The 20,323-nt window shown below is 42.1% G+C and overlaps 1 protein-coding gene across 4 annotated transcripts in view; it reads right to left on the bottom strand.

The window, feature by feature from the left end:
• Positions 1 to 20,323, bottom strand: part of stxbp5a (syntaxin binding protein 5a (tomosyn)) — an 87,643-nt gene that overhangs the window by 7,043 nt on the left and 60,277 nt on the right. For 3 of the 4 annotated variants that reach the window (XM_085771664.1, XM_085771662.1, XM_085771663.1), the window contains 12 exons: positions 17,465 to 17,588; positions 15,934 to 16,012; positions 13,620 to 13,774; positions 11,264 to 11,336; positions 10,918 to 11,065; positions 8,834 to 8,901; positions 7,509 to 7,549; positions 6,970 to 7,190; positions 5,238 to 5,419; positions 4,739 to 4,864; positions 4,215 to 4,366; positions 2,443 to 2,505 (listed from right to left, as the gene is read on the bottom strand). In XM_085771664.1, the coding sequence (XP_085627790.1) occupies positions 2,443 to 2,505; positions 4,215 to 4,366; positions 4,739 to 4,864; positions 5,238 to 5,419; positions 6,970 to 7,190; positions 7,509 to 7,549; positions 8,834 to 8,901; positions 10,918 to 11,065; positions 11,264 to 11,336; positions 13,620 to 13,774; positions 15,934 to 16,012; positions 17,465 to 17,588 (1,432 nt within the window). Of the gene's footprint in view, positions 1 to 437; positions 492 to 2,442; positions 2,506 to 4,214; positions 4,367 to 4,738; positions 4,865 to 5,237; positions 5,420 to 6,969; positions 7,191 to 7,508; positions 7,550 to 8,833; positions 8,902 to 10,917; positions 11,066 to 11,263; positions 11,337 to 13,619; positions 13,775 to 15,933; positions 16,013 to 17,464; positions 17,589 to 20,323 lie in introns of all 4 variants that reach the window. The other variant, XM_085771661.1, reaches the window with a different exon arrangement.

Here is a 20,323-nt window from a genome sequence, read left to right as displayed (position 1 = left end):
CACTCGTGCTACATACATGTAGCATGCAATGTGTGTACTGTAAGGTGACTAAGGTCTACTGACAGCTGTAGTCCCACCCTAGTTCCAGGTTAGCCTCTGCTCCAAGAGCTTCCAGTTCTTGTTGTAAAGTTTTCTGTCTCTGCTCAGCAGCAAAATACGAGCACATTGTCATTTTAAGTAAGAAAGAAAAAGAGAAAACTACAGTTGTTTATGACTGGACATTGATAACTAGAAGACAGTGGAACAGAAGCTAACCCAGAGGCGGATCCGGCTCTCTATCAACTAACTCTATTTCTTCCGACTGTGGTGACTATGACACGAACGACAGAGACAGTTTCTCTACGACAAAGGGAAAAAAAATACAGAGAGGGGGACAAATCTGGAGCATGTTTGTCCTGCCTACACAGCCTCTGATGAAAATCTTTGGCCAATCTTACCTCCTCTACCACCTCCATTGTAGAATTGCTGTAGATTGCTGTTTGACGTCAACACTTTAGGGGTGTAAGGGGGAAAGTAAAGTACAGTAAATGTGCAGTTAGAAACACCCTTTGGCTTGTTGCTACATTCTGTACAAGCCACCCCTGTTACCATGACGAGTGTTTTATCCTTGGTAGGAAACCCACCCTTTTCATTTCAATTAAGATAATGTGGTATAAAATTACCACCTGCTAAATATATATGATATTTACATGACAAAATAACTTTGGCTGTATAAAGCAGGCTAGGTGGAGGCTCTAATTTCTTTTACTCTTAGAACTATTAAAGGTCCATGACATCTAAATTTCTAATGCATTTCTACTAATTAAATCAATTTTCCTGTTTCACCTGAACTAACTTGCACATGAAAGCATAGAAGAACCACTTCTGTCCGTCTTATTACTGTAAGTGGTTTAGCACTGTCACTTGTAAGAGGTACTGTCATTTAAAGCCGTTTTAAATGCAAATCAAACTATTCGAAGAATTTCTTGAATAAAGTGAGACTATTCTGGCACTAATGGAATCTTAATTCATCACACTGCAGCTTTTTTTCAAGGTAAAACTGGTGAAACTGCATGAAACGAAGAGGTTTAAATTATTTTCTTCCATTGGTAGACTTTATCACTTACCGAAAAAGAAAGAAAGAAGAAAAAAACACTTAGCCCTAGACTAAATGACTTCTTAAGGCAGACATTTTTTGCAGGAAGGCACCTTATCACTCTCCGTCCAATGAATAATGCAGAGGAGACAGATGTATCAAACCACAGTCTGGTGGCACCAGACACGGAGGCTGGGACCATCATACCTGGAAAAAGTGGCAGGACTCCAGACTTTCAGATTTGTTTTCTATCTGACCTTTTTAAAAAAGCTCCTTATTTTCAGCAGCGTGCTAATGCCAAGCTACCACTAATGAAATGGATCTGGGCCGTCCTCTCTTCACGCACCTTCAGCTGAAATTCTAATGATGTCGACTAAGAGGGAGGCGAGTGACAGAGCAACAGTGCACCTTACAGCCGCAAAACTCAACAAACTCACAACACAATCATCACAGGGATAAATATTTGCACTTAGAGGTGGCGCGTAATATGGTAAGTGATATAAAGTTGACAATGAAAATTGTTTTCTTTTCTGTCTTCCATCAGTATAATCTGTTTTGTTTGCTTTCATCTATTTAACTGCACTGATATAAAAGTGGCTTATTATGATAAAGGATGAAGAATCAGCCTCAGCGCAGTGCACCCAGACATGTTTCAATGTTTAGCTCAAACCCCAAGTCAGAAGTTAATTCACATCAACTTTGCAAGTGATATGTTTAACTGTTGATCTTTTATTTATATTTCAGTTTCTGAATATGTGAATATACCCAAGGCGCTTTCGTTTGAGCATTTTTAGTTTAAGTAATACCCTAGTTAATGCAAATTAATGTGTTTCTCTACCGGATTGCAAAGTTTTGTTTAACAGCTTTTTTCTGTTTATGGTTCTTAGCTGTCGCACTGAATCAGCATCATAGAGAGGAGGATACATTTACAGCCTATAACCCAGTTTTCGAGGATACTGGGTGAGATTAAAATAAATGTATTCCTGTCTACTGAACTCTACTGAAAGAGAATGCATGCAAAAATAGGGGAATACACTCAAAAACCTTTAAATGAAAGGTATTAAAGTCAAACAGTGCATTTCTAAAGACTGAGGTAGAATGCAAATTGACAGCCAGACAATTTTATGGTTCAAACAAAAATCCGTAAATGTACAGTTTCAAGTTCGATGAGCTACAGTTTCAATAAACCCGTATTAAAAGTAGAGGCTTTTTTGAAACATTAATCTTCTTCCCTAACCAGTGCTTCTCTTGCATTTAAACCCAAGGTTTACAGAATATATTTTTGACTGGTTTCATCTTTGGATTTTGCATCTAGAGAGCACAAGTGTTGTACTGTAAGGTATCTTTGACGCTGAAGGACATGTTACCTGAAGTAGGAGACTTGCAGCGGTCCTCTGATGTGGCTGAGCCCTCGTTAATGTCGCACAAACCTGCAGGAGAGACCACACAGTTTACATACTGCCAAGTTTGAGAGAACTTCAGATTACAGCAGTTTTTGGAAGACCGAACAAGACCATTATGAACAAATAGATAGTTTCCATTTGTCGTGTTTTCTTCATTCCTCAAGTAAACTCATCAACACACCAGCCCTCGTACTCCACTGACACATTAAGTGTATAATTGAGCACAATTTCAATAATTCCTCACCCATTTGTAAGACTAATTCCTCTCTTCGCTGCTTGCACGTTTGTGTTGGAGTGTGTAAGTGTGTGTGTATGTGTGTGTGACATTGTCCTGTGAGGCAGAAAGCCAAGCAGACAGCAGTCCCTGCTGGCAGAGAAACACAGCTGGATGCCTGATTACTGCTCACACTCGCCAAGCTCTGACAGGTGCCAGCCCACTGCTCACCAGTCAGTGATACCAGCTGCTCTGTGTGTACTTACATGTGCTTGTGTATATGGGAGCATTTGTGCGTGCGTGTGTGTGCATACACTATCATAAATATCAAAAAGAAGGCCCTCAGCATGCACACACACCCAGCTTCCTAATTCATCCATCAAGTTTTGCTTAAGTATGGGCAGTGCATCATCATGACACTGCGGCACAGTCTGCGTAGGTGCACTGCCGTCATCCAACACATGGTGGCAGCGTGTTCATACCGAAAGCAGCCTATTATCTATCAGCGGTACTGTGGAGCTGCAGTGGCGATGTGTGTAACAGGGATGGGCTGGGAGAGTGAGTGTGTGTGTGTGTGTGTGTATGTGTGCGTGTGTGTGAATGAGAAGGAGAGGGACAGAGACGGAGACAGAGAGAGGCAGATGGACAAAAAGAGAAAGTCAACCAAAGCCCACTGACGTGTGTGTTTTTGCGTTATAAAATTGCTCTGTCGTGTGTCAACCTCATGAAGTCAGGATAGCATTGTTTAAGATGCTACGGCTTCATCCATTCTTACATTCGGATTGGTTTACAGATCAGTTCAAGGATTCTGGGCCGGGGGGTGGGGGGGCTGGAGTCTGAGTAATCACTGTTAGTGAGCTCCAGGGGCAAAAACAAGTCATAATGTTCAATCATTCTAACCCAGTCCTACAGTGGAAGTGCAATGTGAATACTTGAATTTTAAATAACATTTTAGTTGACAAGTGGTATGTGCAATTTCCCCCAATTGTAACATCTGAGTCAGACACAGTATTTGTCTACTGGCGGGATTAAAGGGTTGAATGCCGACACTAAAGAAAACTGCAGAAAATTAAGATAATGAATCATGTACAGTGTTTCAAACTGTTAGAGAAAACAGCTTTATCTTGCTGGAAGAACAGATAAGCAGGGTCATATCAGATGACTTGGCTTCAGTAGGTGGACATTAACAAACAGTAATACAACATATTGAAAGTCCTTTCACAGCTGTGTGTGAGTATATACACCAAATATGAGGACTTGAGTGAATAACTATGTTTGTTGGGTGTAAAGGAATAAAAAATGTCTTGCTCATCCCAGAGTGACTTGCAAGTCTGGTGAGCAGCCACTTAGCTGTTTGAGCTCGGATGTGTGATTAGTCAGCTGTGGACATGGAATAACAGCGGGTTAGGTCTTGTAGTTTCACTTTAATAGAAACAAACTTTTTCAGTTGTGTGTGTTTGGAAAAGTTTTGTTATAAGTTGTTGTTTTTTTCTCCCCTTCTAATCCCTTTTTCCCTCATTACCTCCAGAAGGCTGCCGTGTCTTTCTTGGCGACCGGGGCTGTCTCTGGTAGGGGTCATTGGAGCCGTAAAGCTCGACCGTTCCCAAGTTCAGCACTACTGTCTTCTGGATGTAGTCCACCACCGCCAGACCGTTACTGTTGCCAAACACCACTCTGGGGAGGCGATGAGAGAGGCGGCGAGAAAGTGGAGGAAGCAGCAGGGAATGGTGGGGGGTGTGTTCAGACAAACAAGGATGAAAAGGCAGAAAGATAAAAGTGATGATATGAAATTTGATTTGGTTCTTTCAAGCTGAAAACATTGGCGACAAAGTGAAATCTCCACAATTTCCTGCTGGTTCAAGCACAGAATTATATCAAAACCCATTTTGCACATTTTATCCGAATAAAATGGTCTTTTTGGATTTTGTCATTTTATATTTTGATTTCAGATGCAAATGTGTCCATTTTAGAAGTATCTGTCCAGAAACGACCATTTGATTTGACTAAGATCTTTCTGAGTGTGTGTATGTATATGTGTGTACTTACAAGCCGTAGGAGGAATTGAGCGCCAGACTTGTGATGGGCTGAGGGGGCTCTCCACTCACCCACACCAACTGGACCACCAAATCTACCTGGTAACCTGGAGACTGCTTCAGAGGAGTACTGCGCACTCTGGAGAGAAGAAGAAGACAGAGTGGAAGAAAAACAGAAAGGAGAGGTGGGGGGCAGAGGCAACCGGAGAGAAAAAAAAATAGAATTCATAAAGAGAAAGAGAAGTGGTGCAGCTGCAGTCCTGGAGCAGTTGCGCTTGTCGAGGGTCTGGCTTGAGTGGTTGCAAGGGGCTGATGGGGAGGCTCAGGCTGAGAATGCTTCAGGCGCTGACTAAGTCTGTGCAAGTGTGCTTGAGGCAAAAGGCAAGAGTCTTCTGTGTATGAGTATGTGTGTGCAAGCATTCCCGGTGCTTATGAGAGGTTATGCAAGTGTTTCTGAGTGTGTGTGTGCATGTGTGCATGTGTGTGTGTGTGTGTGTGTGTGTGTTTCATACTTGAGGCAGGGCATGTTGCCTCCGTCAGAGTTGTTGCTGCTGGTGGAGGGGTGTGACGGTGGGCCGCTTGTCTGCGGGGAGGCACCGGGCGTAGGTAGCGCCGATGTTTGTTCCCCCCCTCCACCGCCGCCGTCTGGGGATTCTATGTCATTCAGCTCATACTGCATTCGCACCTCTAGTAGCTGTAGAAGACACACACACACACACACACACACACACACACACACACACACACACACACACACACACAAGACATAATATATTATCTGATTCATTAAAAATGACATAATGAAAACTCATAATAAGGATTCAAAACTGTGGTGAGGAAGGTAAAAGTCAAATGACCGTGGATGGCATTCACAGTACTTTAACGGTAGAGACTTGTTTGATGTAGTGTGTGTGTGTGTGTGTGTGTGTGTAGGCAGATTAAGAGTCAAAGAGGTCCTCCAATACTGAAATATCCCATTCCTTTAAAGTCCTCCTTCTGGCTACTTCTCTGCAACCTCTGCCTGCACATACAGTATCAGCTAAACACACACACACGCACACACAAAGCGTGCTCTCTTTCTGCATTCTGTCAGTCTCATTAGCCCCTACTGACATGTGGGAGTGAAGAGCAATCAGTGCCCTTCTTCAGATCCTCACTCCCGCCTGTCTCGGTCCTCCTCTACCTTCACTTCTGCAAGGTTACAGGGAGGTGTTTGACCTTGTGCAGAGGGAGGTTGTTCTCCTAATTACAGCTCGCTGCCGTCGCATATCTGATTCGCATCCAAGTCGCACTTTTAAGAGCGTAGGAAAAAGTGTCTGAAATTTCTCTGACGCATCCATCAGCAGTGGCAGTCACCCACAGAAAAGCTGTGAGTCTCCTGCTACCTGCTATACAGTAGCTGCTTGATTTGAATCCATCTCCTTTAATAGCTAGCTGCAGCTGCCAAAGGGCTCTTAAGCAAGGCACTTAAAACCTACAGTACATGTTCAAGGCAACCTCTTGTTTTGGGGGAACAAAACATGTGGATATTTACAGTAAAACATGTCAAATGAACCAGCTAAGAACATTAAAATTCATTAACAGACCTGCAAGTAAAAACACATCACAGTGCTGCCCACGGGTACATCGCTTTGATTGACAAGTGATCTCTGCAAAGTCGAGAGCAACACAAAGAATGATGCCAAATTTATAAATAAATAAAGCATCTCACTGGTTACCAATTTAACACCCCACTGCTCTGATGACCAACGGCTGAAACTAAACGTGTACGTGAACATCCGTCTGACTTGTAACATAAGAGAGGTGAGCCTGCACTCACAGATTAAACACAATTCCTCTTTATGCCGTTAAACACGCACTCCCATAACACCCCCATAAGCACTTACGTCGCTATCAAGGCAGATGATAATGACAGTCTCGCTTTGCTTGTTCACTGCTCCGTCTGTTGGCATGGCAACCATACTGCCTTTGACTCGGCAGATCTTTTTGTGTGGGTGTGTGTGTGTGTGCGTGTGTTTGTGTGCATATGTCTCACGGCATCTTAGAGCAGCAAAGAGTGAGCGCTGAGGGTGAACAATAACAAACAGGAAAATATAAGTCTTGTTGAAGAACTACAATTACATCCCCTGCTTGTGTGTGCAAGAGTCTTAAAATGAAAGGAGAAGGGAAATAGATGTGTTTTCAGTAATTTTCTTAATATTAACTAATAATAATAATAACAATAAAAAAAGAAAGATTTCCCACCTGCACCACCTCGGTTGTTACTTCCAGCTTGCTGAAGCGGTAGATGATAACGTTGGCTGACACCCCGGCCACACACAGCATCCGGCTCTCAGGGCACCAGGACATAATCTGAATAGCAAAGGGGTCTTCATCTGACACATCCGTGCTGCCCTTGTCTTCCTTGGACCGGTTTCTGTCAAACACCTTGGCTGTTTTGAGCTTATAAAGCACCTGGAGCATTACTAGAAAAAAAAAAAAAAAACATGTCAGAAAATATCAGTTGCAATCCAGCGTCATCAGACATTGATATAAAATGTGGCTCCAAACATCAGAGGCTACGCGGTGCTTTGAACTTAACATAATGAATAATTATTGCAAGACAAAACATTACAAGTTGTTCCATGAGATTTCCTGTCCTTTATCCACCATTTCTATTTTAAATTTTCATTAAAGCTCAAAATGTCCTTTGCTGTCTGCTGTTTGTCTGAAAATTACAGACAATAATTAATTAAAAGTTGCAAAAAAATAAATAAACCTCAGCGAGAGCCGAGAGGACTCACTTGCAGAGGCATCCCAGAACTTCACGGTTCCATCAGCGTGCCTGGGAATCGAAGGAAAGAAAGAGACAGAAGAGGGAAAAGACCGTGAGATGAGTTTAAATTTGCAACCTGCTGTCTTACAATTTCACAGATAAAAGTTAAACATGCACTTTTGCAAGCAACATGTCTAGAAATTACTCTGTCTACAACATCTGATGTACATGTAGAAAACCACAACAGAGTTACATTTTGTCCAGAATACAATTTACAACAACCATGGTTTTCTCAGTTATGGCCAAACTGTACCTATGTTCTGGGGCTGTTTTTAATGTTTTAGGCTCCTTTGTTCCACTTGTAGAAAATATTAATACTGCAGCATACATTGATGCTTTGGACAATTTTGCTTACAACTGTGTGGCAGCAGTTTAAGGGGAAGTCCCCTCCTGTTTCAACACGACAGTGCCTCCTACGCACACAAGTGACGTGCATAAAGAAATGGTTCCTCCAGGTTTGGTGCAGAAGACTTTGACTGGCCGGCACAGAGCCTTGACCTCAACCCAAAGCGACACCTGAGCCAGGCCTTGTCGCCCAGCATCAGCAGCCGACCTCTCTAAAGCTCTTGTGACTGAATGGGAACAAATCTCTGCTGAACAGGTTCCAAAATCACGGTGTGGTGAGCCTGCCCAGAAAAGCAGAGGCTGCTATGGCAACACATTAGTGTCCATAGAGTTGGCATGACATAGAAGTAAACATGTTCATATGTTGACATCATTTTGGACATTTAGTGTAAATTCACATTTTGATAATGGCCTAAATGTGCACAGGATCACGCTCAACAGGCGACGGGTCCGACAGCTTCCCCATTTGAATGTCACAGAAGAGAACACTGTCAGAAAATAACATGTGTTTTGGTTGTCATTTTCTTCTTTACCCCTCATTGTTTTTGTTGCCAATTCAGCTGAGTGTATTGGGAGGGAAATATTTTGCAGGCTGCTGCACTCTTAGAGAGAGAAAGAGAGAAAAACCTGGACAGAATAGTAATACTACATGTAGGAGGGAGGAGAGGAGCGAGACCTTCCTACGACCAGACCCATACCTCAATGTCATTTGTTCACTGTGTGTGTTGTGTTAAAACGCCCCCTCTCCTCTTGTTGACAGCTTAGTGTGCGGATAATAAACATCAAAATGCTGCAAAGTGCACATGATTGGAGTGTATAAAGGCCCGACAGTAAATGTTTTAAGACATGCTCCTCTGCCACGTTGACCTGACAGCGCAGGAGAGGTGAAAGTAATTGAGTTGCGGCAAGACGATAATGATAATGCTAATGAAATCAGTATTGTCTTACCCAGTGATGATGATCTCTGGGTAGCTTTGCGTGCCTTGACCCCAGTTTCCACCGCTAATAGGCCATTCCTGGATAGACAGCAGACACACACATTGCATTAGAGAGAATGAGAGAGTACAGGAAGGAGAACAGCTTTGTCAATAAACAGTGTGTCAATAGAAACATTGATTTTTAGAGAAAAGATGACGCGATAAAACTGTGAATGTGTGTGTGAGCGTGCCTGGGAAAAAAAAAAAAAAGAAAACAGGCAGAAAACCTCTGTGTGCGCCTCTCAGCATGTCTTGCAATTATAGATTATACACCTCAATGAGTGTGTGTGTGTGTGTGTCGCCATCTGAGAGTGTGTGTGTGAGTGTGTCTGTTGGTGGGGGGGGTTTGGCTTTGAACACGTCGACACATACAAAGGTCACCAGGATGACTCATGGTGATCTTTATGTGAGAATGCCCTCCCGCAGCTCAGCCAGGCCTTTCGCTTACCGAAAAGAAAAAAGGAAAAAAAAAGGAAAAGGGAAAAGCAGCAGCCTGCCAGTGAGTTTGGGTCAGTACATGCTGACATTTCCGACAGAAAGCTGGAACAAGGTGACGGGGAAAAGAACATAGGCATACATAATGGCTGAAAGAGCAGGGGGTCTGTCTAAGATGATACAGGGATGAAAGAAGAGGATGAGAGGAGAGAGGAGGGGTGCAGAGGGAGTGGCGGATCGTTAGGTAATATGACACTATTATATACTCCATCTGGCTTCACGGAAATATAGAGATATATACTTTAGCACCACTAATACAAATTAATGTGCTATGTGGAGTAATGTATTAAAGCGTCCTATATCATATAAGCGTGTTGCCCTTGGTGTATGGCAGGATGGTTAGACGGCATAGTGTGCAACATTTACATTTTTCTCTTTTATGGTGTTGCTCCATGCAACTTGAAAGAAAGTTCCAACTTCAGAATAGATAGGAGGAGTGTTCAAAGAGTTACTTTGTGAGAAGGCAGTTACAATTTTGGTTGATTTTCAAAGTAAAAGTCTGCTTCGGCTTAAATAAGATGACACAGCAGTTAGCGATTTCTCTAGCATTACAGCTACTACTTATTTTGCAGGTCTGCAGTTTCATGACAAATTCCCATGAAGTTTTCCAAAAAAAAAAAAAACTCCAATATGTAATTTGGTACAAACTGTAGAAACATTATGACTCTGGGCTTTATTTTCCTGAAATAGGGCGCAGATGCAAACGCAAGCAAACTCTCCAAGCACAAACATAAATAGGTATGACCAGTAACTTTTTTTTTTCTTTTTGCAATCTCGCGGTGACCACAGGCGCAAACCAGATGCAGCCAGGCACAGCTGTGTGCAGCGCAGGAGAAAGGCTGCATTCATTATTAGAAGGAGGAATATAGAAGCAGGAGGTACAGAAACAGGGAGGAGGCCTCAGGTCCCAGAGGGAGAACAACTGTGTATCTCAAAGACCTGAGGCGCCAAAATAAAAATTAAAAAAATAAGAAATACACAACACCCCAAATATTATTATATCCTAAATATACAGGCAGCGGTAGAATTAACAGGCAGCTGATGAATAATGGAGCAGTAGCTGCAGGAGTTTGAACAGGGCTGGTTATAATTCAGGCTAAATTATATATGTTACTGAATATAGATGTTTATATGCAAAACTATATGCAAAGGTCTTTCTTTATCTTTCTGTTTAGAAAAAGCACAGAGTCAATTTATACAGTAGTAAACCCTTTTGTCTCATCAAAAGATTCAAATAGAGTATGAGGAGTGAACATAAAACTATCAGTGCTTATCTTTATTATACTGAGTCTTTAGCTGTGCAGCAACAAACCTGCGCCTATAACTCTGGGTCAGGTGTTATATTAAAGGGTCACATCAGGTCTGGAATTTACTTATTGACTGCACAGCAGGTCAGTTAAACATGCCAATGAGTAAAATATGTCTAGGGGAAAGCATCCAAGTGTACAAAAATGGAGAAAGACTAAAGTGTTTTTGTTTCTATTTTAGTTTCCTTATCAGTGAACAATTTTCGTTTCAGAACATACTGTATAGCAGAGGTTTCCTATATAGTGCTTCTACCTTCTTACTGTAGCCCTGTCGTTTCTGCCGCGAGCCAACGGAGTAAAGTGCAGGTATTAGGTCCGCAGGGCAGTCGGCAAAGTACTCGCAGCAGGTCACAGGAGACTCGTGGATAGTCAGCGGATAGGGGTTCTCGAATATGGGGTAACTGTGAACAAGAGAGCAGAGTCGCTCTTGATTAAATTAGTCTGCCCTGGATCAGTGCATTAGTCCCATTCAGTACTGCGTGCAACCTAAAGAATAAGAGTAAGTCATACCATGATATAAAGGAGAGGCTATAAAGATAATACATAATAAAGATAACAAGCTCTAATAGGTCAATTGTGATATGTGATATAAGACTCACCCATTTTGTGCAAGGTCGATCACCACTAAATCCTTTTCCAGAAGGACCACCACAGCATAAGGTTCCTGAAAATCTGCACAGAGAAATGCACGGAGACAAGCCATTCATCAGGCCAGACTTTAAGTAGTTCTGTAATTTCTTGAGAGAGAACTCCCCTGGAATCTGCAAACCACAGGGGAGGACTTTCCCAGACTTTATATGGCAAATGTTATTATCATATCTGTGCCCTGAAGACGTGAGGGCAGGAATGCTTAACGCTGAAAATGTATTAATGTACGTGATTTATAACTGTGGGGGATATTGCTCTGGTTAAATATTTGTATGAATCTGATTGGGAAGTGGAATTTCATACACCGTCCTGAAGACGAGTAGCCCTCTAATAGATTTTAAACTCCTGCAATGAAGGAACCACATCATCCACAGTGGCACAGCATTGGACAGATTTCACCATGCTACTTGATAAACTGCACGTACATCATGTTTCCTATCCTGCTCCAGGTTTATAAAAGTGATAAGACTAGGTATGGTTGTCTTAGATGTGAATACTAATATGGAGGCTGCACATATCAAGCAATACAGATATAACTGAGAACATCTTTTCGTGAATGCATGCAAAGATTGCTCCTTTTTTCTCAGATTGACACTAATCACATGCCCAGAGAAAAGTTACCCTGAACGGTTTTCTGCTGACAGCCACTTAACTGGAGCAGCTGGAGGTTAAACACCTTGCTAAAGGGCACCTTGACAAAACTGAGGGGAAAGCAAAGAAATACAAGATCGCCTTTCTAACCTCAAATCACCTGCCGGCTGCCACCCTCAAGCTTTGTCTGGGTCCACTGCAGTAACAAAGTGCATCTTTGCATTATGTAGCCTATAGACAGTTGCTTCTGATTCCTTGTTTCCTTCTGGATATTTGATCTTTAAATAGCCGCACACACACCCGGCTGTTCGGGAATATGTACTGATCTGAGCGCGTACGTTTGTTTGTGTGTGTGTGTGGGTGTAAAATGGTGCCGGGGGAACAATCTGTTGTTTAGCGTGGCGGGTCCCCGGCTGTCAGAGTACACCAAGGTTAAAACACTTTGACAACTGTTGTCACTACACATCTCACTGTCTTGCGCCTTTCACCTCAGCGGTGCTGGTTTTTACAAGTGATTCACATTCTGTTGAGAATCGTTTGGCAACATCTGATCACTGCCGCTGTTTCTGTCAGTTTTTAGGATTTCAGAGCTTGGAATAGCAACTGTAATTATGTTTATTCGCTTATTGTTTAGCTAAAGATCCAAACAAAACACAAATCAGCTAATTTAAGGGTTTTTCTTGATGTTGAACTGAGAAAATTATGTTTACCAGAGGAAACTCATGGCTAGAAAACCAAAACAACGAGCTGAAAGACCCCATTAAGCTTTTGCCCTAAGGAAATTGATGCAGAGATGGGAGATAATTCCATGTGGTTGTCTTGCTTAAAGTATCTCGTTTCATAAAGTTATTATTAGATATTATGTAATACAGCAGCTTGGGGCATTTTGTCTGAATTTACTTAGTTTAGTTTGAGAAAGGCAGTTTTTTTTTCTTGTTGTAATGAACTGAAGTTCACTTTTCAATCATCGTCTTTGTCTGAATATTGCACCTCTCTACTGGTTCTTTGTCTTCATGCCATTTTACTAACACATCATGGTGTGCACATTGCATCATCACAGACCGCATCATCATGGATCATCAGCCTCCTCTACACATTAGCAGTGGTTTAAGTGCGCACATTCACTCACACAGACACACACGCAACACAATCAGCCAGACATGTACTGTATAATCCAAAAACCCAGTAACGTCCATTACCAGATGAAATCAGCTGGTAGTCGCATCAGGTTGCCAGTGACATAATGAAGTCGCCATTGTTACATAACTCACTAATCCTTCCTGTTGATGTATATCTACCAGATAACCCTACGCTCAGCACAGTTTACATACTAGATTACATACACACAGGATCCTATACCATTCATCTCCACACCAACTTGTTTTAGCCCGCTCCTCCTACCCCTCAATACAGGAAATAAGATAATAATTTAATTCAGATGGAAAGAGACTGTGTGCAAAAAGATGAAATGAAAATGTAATATTCTGTGTGTCGGATAATGAAACTGAAATAGGATCCTTCCCCTTGGGAAATTTCATATTTATTACAGAAACACACAAACACAAGGGCAAGCAATCCAACATAATTAAAAAAACAGAAAGGTGTGTGTGTGCGTGTGTCTGTGTGAGTCTAATGCATTGCCAGAATGGAGAACATGATGACGGTTTCTATACAAATACAATGCTCAGACATGCACACACCATAAGACACACCTACCATTAGGGTATGGTGTCTCACAGAGTGTGAGGAAATCTACTATAGGATAGTCCATCTCCAGCACAGCGGTACTCTTCCCATGCATTACCGTCAGACAAGGCCGTCGGCCCACCGTGTCGTAGGACAGACCACCAGACAGGATTATGAAGGGCTCCCTGCAACACAGACACACAAATGCATAGGCATAAAAACTGTGGTTTTGGTATTCAGGGCTTTCTATTTAAGAAGAGCCATTAAACCAGCGTTTCTCAAACTTTTTTCAGTCAGGGCACCTTTCAAAAGTGCATAAAATCTCATGGCACCCCTGTGTAAAATGTAATTCAAAATGACACTGCATAGCCTAAATGTAAATGTCCTGTTTATTTAGACGGGACAGCATTACAGTATTTATGCATAGGTGCCTCTGTAGCCTACATATGCACGCACACACACACACACACACACACACACACACACACACACACACACATACACACACAATAATCCGCAATGTGAGAGGAAGAGAGAGAGGTCTACATGCGCGCAGCGGGCAGGCACGCGTTCACATCCACCGGCGTCTCCGCTCCGTTCTGACTCCGTTGCGAACAATCAGAGAGTTTCCACCGGTGGAAGAGGAGAGAGGAGGCTGTGACTCACCATCAATGTGAGACGTGAGCCTGGTACGACGCATTTTTTTCATAGCGTCCGGTGGACACGGACCCTACTGCTCTGAGTGCCCGTGACCCACGGCCGTGTCTCTCTCTCTCTCTCTCTCTCTCTGAACGCTGCCGAAACGAGCCGCCAGCGCCGCTTGATATAGGCCTACCTACTACTGTATCAGGGGTGGAGTGGGGCAGGGTTAGAATAAGAAAAATAAGAAATATGGGTAGCTATATTTTGCTATTTCATTCAGAAGTGGGCACCAGTTAGATCATGGATTTGTATTAAAAGTAGGCTACAGAAATGCTGAATGGGGTGAAAGAGCTGCAATTAGTGCCACTCAAGCATTAACGCTGCTGACCATAACATTACATCCAGTCAGGTATATTTCCCCCTCCCTACTCTGCTCTGCGAATGGATTTTACTGACAGCGCTGCACACGCCACGGTTTGGGGTCTTGTCCTACTCACCAACATGCTTCGGTGCCCATAGGTTCCGACTCTCAAGTGGTTAAAATCCAGAAGTAACGGTACCGCGTACCGACCAGGTACCGACGTACCAGCCCACTTAGCACGGACTGTGTTGTCTTGTTAAATGAATATAACTTATAAATAACGTGACACACGGGCAGGACTGATAAACTTTGCTGTTTAGCTTCCGTGAGTCCTTCTATTTTTAGCCGTAGCCGCTAGTTTAATGATAACTTTCTGACTTTTCTCTAGCGCGTTTCCCATTTCCCATGAGGCTTTGCGCCATTCTACAATTTAAGAACGAACAAACATTGCTGGTTATTTTATATGTTTGGTCATGAAAGTTCAGTTATATCTGAACAAAAAGAATTAGATTAAGACAGGAGGCTAAACAAAAATCATTTAGTAGTCTGGATTGATGAGAGTCTGCGTCACTATCGCAACCATGAGTGAGATGTAAAAAGACATTAAGTGGTATAAATAATGGTTGGACTGTTGATATCAATTAATTCAAGGAAACCTTGAAGATTATCATGAGAACATGATTAATTTACTTTAGCCTTAACACTGAGGCTGGTCATAAAGGCCGCATAACCGCGCAGGGCAACCTGCTCGATGGTATGCTGGAGCATATTGGCTGGGCGGCCAACCGGGAGATCTCCTGGTCGGCCTGATAGCAGCTCCTCAACTGATATATATATATTTATATATTTCAACTCTGAGCGCTCTGAGCGCCGCGACAAAAAAAGGAAACTCCGACAGCTTTTTTCCGAGCTCCATAGGATCTGAATGGAAAGTAGACGGTGGACACCGTCCCTTTGCATATATAAAGAGAATGTATTCTATGAAATGTCAGAAGAGGTATTTTTTTTCACGGCACCCTTGACGCAGTCAGACGGCACCCACTTTGAGAAAGGCTATAATGACATTATGGACTTGCCATTTCAACAATTATTATAAAACAATGACTAAATTGAACTTATTTAACAAAACATTTCAATATATTCACTTGCACAGCAAATAACAGTCTAATGTAATATCTGATGCTCGGATATCGTAGTTCTGTTGGAGTGACATTAGACAGAGTTAGTGGTGTCTAAGTTATATGCATATTAACATAATCTTACCCTTGAATGTGTGTAAATGTACAGTATGTCATAGTGTGTGTGTATGTGTGTGAGAGACAAGAGTATGAAGGACCTTACCCATTTCTAGTGGTTTTGTATTCTACTTTGAGAATGGGTTTACAAGGCTCTGGCTTCTTCCCGTCCTTGGGCTGTTTTCCTAAAATAGAACAGACAGAAGTTACTTCAGTTTGCCAGTTCACTCTTACTTCACCTCCTCTCTCTTCTTGTTTCTCCTGTCATCTCATTTTTTTAAACCCCTAGAAGCAGCACTTAAAACACAGCTCTAAAAGAGAAGCAAAACAATTATAAAGGCATATTCATCAGAGAGGAGAAAGACAAATGCAGGGGCAGGGACGTGCAAAAAAGGTGTGACGCTCATGGATGATTTACAGAAACCATCTATTCACACCTGACGGGAGGTCCGCGTGAGCACAATTTGCCCATCCATCATGTGTGTGCCTACCTAAACATATTTTTGAATCAGAATGTGCAATAAGTGGCTGGATATACAGTATCTGAACTATTATTACTGAAGAGCAGGCAGGTTATACTGTACATACAAGCCAGGTCAGTATAATAAAGACCTACTTTTAATAACTACATCTAAACACCAGATATCTAAAAAAGACAATTAAAAAAAGACTTATAAGCCTTACTTAAACCTGTCAAAGGAATTTGCATAATTGCCCATTAAATACCAAACTAATTATGCATGCAGCAGTGGGAGAAACAACTAATTAAAAAGCCTGTGTGGTGAAATCCTTTCTGCGGTCCCCTACACACAAAACCAGCTTGAGAAACTGGTTAGAAGTTGTTTTTGTTTTTTTTCTAGCTCTCCTTTGTTCCTCTCTTACTCTCTTTGTCCATTTGTTGCTCTCACACACTCTATTTCTTCCAGGTCCTTCATCTGGGGGGAACAGTCAATGTGCTCTGTGGGATGAGTAGCTGTGTGGGGTGGGGGTTCAGGAGTATGGATTAAAAATACATCTTCAAAAGAGCAGACTTGCTGCTTTCTGCAGGAAATAAACAGAGCACCAGCACTAATGTATGTGCGCGCAGACACAAAGTCAAGCAAACAGAGGCCGGGCATAATTGAACTGACAATAATCCTCTGACTGAAATTAGGAAACGATGATGGAGGAAGAGTTTCGAGCAACGGTTCCAGAGTGGTTCATGTGAGTGGCAGAGCTACTGTAGCTGAAAACACTGGTAATGTATAGTGTAAAACTTGTACTGTACTGTAAATGGTACATAAGTGGTTTGGACTTAACAAACCTAAGGATGGATGCACCTGTCAATCAATGTATCCGGACCAGTGGTTTCCAACCATTTTTTTCTTTACACCTCTCAATACAAATCAACGTCTTCTTGCAACCAACCCCTCATCACAAGTTGCAATTGTCTTGGCTCGGACTGTTTCACTTGAACACATTTTAGATTAGAAAATGCACTTTTGAGTAGCAGAATTACACCCTGTTTACTTTTGCAGAATTCCCACCTTCAATGTGAACACCATTGTGAAGCAGGATGTGTGTGTTTGTGTGTGTTTGTGTTTGTTTGTGTGTGTGTGTGTGTGTGTGTGTGTGTGTGTGTGTGTCCACCTCCTTACCGTGTGGGGTGATTGTCTGTATGGGCTTGCCCGTGCCTCTGATGTTCCATATGGTCAGAGTTCCATCTGAGTGACTGCAAATGAACTGCTTGCCCTCGTGATGCCAGGCAACTGAGTGGATCGCCTAGGAAACGACAGGCAGGATGCAAAAGAGAGAGAGGGGGGGGTCAGTGGTCCAGCAGGGTAAAACATCATGTGCCACCATCTCCCATACGCTAAGAGTTTGTAGCATTGCCGCCGCCATACGGGACCTAATGTTCATATTAATGTTAAACACCAGCGACTCTGGATTATATACTTTTGAACAGATGGTGAAAGTGAGAATAGAGGTCTGGCCCCTGACTCCAGAGCATTTCCTGTGGCATGAATGCATACATTAGAAGAAGCTTTTCATTTTATAGGAGCCATTTGCTGGATGTGAAATAAGCCGGATTGGATTGGTCATTTTACTCAGAGATGACAAGAGGAAGGTTTTACTGTATAAGCATGATTGTAAATTTAAGAACTCTATTTCATGAATGCCTATTTACATTTTGTCTTTAACATTCAATATAACTGACCACTATACAGAAGAGAAGAAAAAAGTCACATAAAGACATAAAGGAGAAAATTGTTTGAGAGTCAAACAAATAAATAAAGAGCAAAATAAGGAAAGACAGGCAAGAGTTATAGAGACGTTGCTTTCTCTGTCCTCTCATCATCTGAACAATCCTGCTACTGTTGTAAGCCCGGCTCACGATGATTTATCTGCTGACAAGCAATCACAGAAAACACAAACACATCATGACCAGTGTGCACCAGTAAAGGGCAACTTTGCTTATTGATGCCCTTTTCATGGCTCATAATTAAACCTAGCGAACATTTTGACATTAAGTAAATATGATGATGTGCAACAAATCTGTGTGGAGCTCACAACCCGCCTCCGAAGCAGTTTTCACAAGGCTTGTGACATGAATTTTCACCCGGGGTGCGTTCTCTTACCAGAAAACCTGCAGCAGAAGTAATAGATCCCACCACGAGCCCAGTGCTTTGTCAGGGAAATATTCATTAAGACATGATGACATAACGGCTAGAATTTGGTACAGCCTTATTTGAATTTATCTGCCTCTTTCCACATTTGCACTGTTCAATAATATGCAGTTGTGGCTTGAGCTCCATTTATTGTTGATGTGTTAACTTGCCAATGGTTTTCCTTGTCACCTTGTCTCCCAAATGCTGCACCTTGTCTTGCATCTGAAATGAATGACTCCCTCACTGTCGATGCAAATGTGAACGCACAGTCAAAAGTCGAAATATTCCAATTGCACTTGCTATTTATATAGATATCAATTTTGCCATCAGTGTGTCATTAATCATGACTGGTGTTGTGTGTCACTGAACATGCTGAGTTTTTCAAAATATAACAAAATGGGGAACCAGTGTCAGCTCATGCATCTATGCATACATGATGCAGAGTGTAATGAACCCCATGTATTGCTTGCTGGTCAGTTTTGTCATCCTTTCGATAGGCCGTATCTTAAACTCACAGTGATGAAGCTAATAAAACAGTTTGTGTCCAAACAAGAAGCAATCAGAGGCGGGTGCAAGTTTTTGGATGCACAGGTCTGAGGATTTTCAAAGGTCTCATTACCCTCAGGTTATCTCAATGGGATTTCCTCCAGGTCACCGTGAGCTTGATGACTCAGAGCTAGGGTTATGCGACATCTCACTGCAGACTCACACAGACTAAAGTTATCTTGTTACGCAGGTAAATGACTCATTCCCTCTTACTACCTCAAAGAGTTTTCCAATTTGCTATCCACAATGATTGTTTTTCTTAGAAATGAGAGGCATGGTGAGTAATTGCTTAGGTGTCTGATTTAAGCTGGTGGCAGGTGTGTGTCCTTGTGAGCAAAAGGAGCAGAGACTGTGGGATGCCATGTCTTAGAAGAAAAGATAGTTTGTCAATGATTTGTTGCCAGAAGTGATTCACCAGTATGAAGTGCCAGGTGGTGCGGACGTAGTTCCCGCAGGCGTCGTGAATGCACTGTGAACAAATTTCCGAGTCTGTAAAAATTTTTAGCATCCCACACTCTGGAACTGTAGCGATTTATCCTTGACTGTGTAAGACGTACTTTATAATTAGACATACTTGGGGATCTGGGTTCACCACCGGCATGAAGTGTTTGATCCTGCATCTTTGTTCCAATTTTATTTATACATGACGTTTCAATAAAGAAGAGATGTTTGGATACTGGCAGAGAGAGGGTCTTAGATGTGTTTCCTCCATGCTGACTGCAGCCGAGATGAAGGATTTGATCTTGAGACATTCGAGAAAATGTTAAATGCTAAAAGTTATCACACTTTGGTCAGACTTTCTATTCAGATGAGTTGACAAGGAGAGATTGAGCTCCAGAAATCTATCAGTGCATTGTTCACTGTGACAGTCCCAAGAGGGAACAATGCACTGAGCTTAATTGGAAAATGAGTAGGGTAATTGAAACACATGGTACTCATCATTTCAAACAATACCAATTAAAAAGACTAATTTCATGATTTATTATATCAGGTCAGTTTTCACAGATTGGTCTTTGGGGGATGAGAGAATTCAGTCAACATTTATTAGAATCTCTCTCACGCACACACAACAAAAGAGAGACACACACACAAACAGAGATTGCTGAAGCAAAATAGACGTACACATAAACATGCATATCACAGCCCTAATTAGAATAGCTTCTGCCAACATTGTCTCACACTGGGGCACAAAGACAGCTTAGCCCTGAAGTGCCTCACACACTTCCACACAAACACACACACAAGCTCCCACAGCAATGGTAACCCCGCTCCAGTAGAAAAACATTCAACCAAAAAAGGCTT

The sequence above is a fragment of the Trachurus japonicus genome, chromosome 24, assembly GCF_045865225.1.
Source record: "Trachurus japonicus isolate A0001 chromosome 24, Traja_1.0".
NCBI classification, from domain to species: Eukaryota; Metazoa; Chordata; class Actinopteri; order Carangiformes; family Carangidae; genus Trachurus; species Trachurus japonicus.
This window is presented reverse-complemented; position numbering and strand designations above follow the sequence as displayed.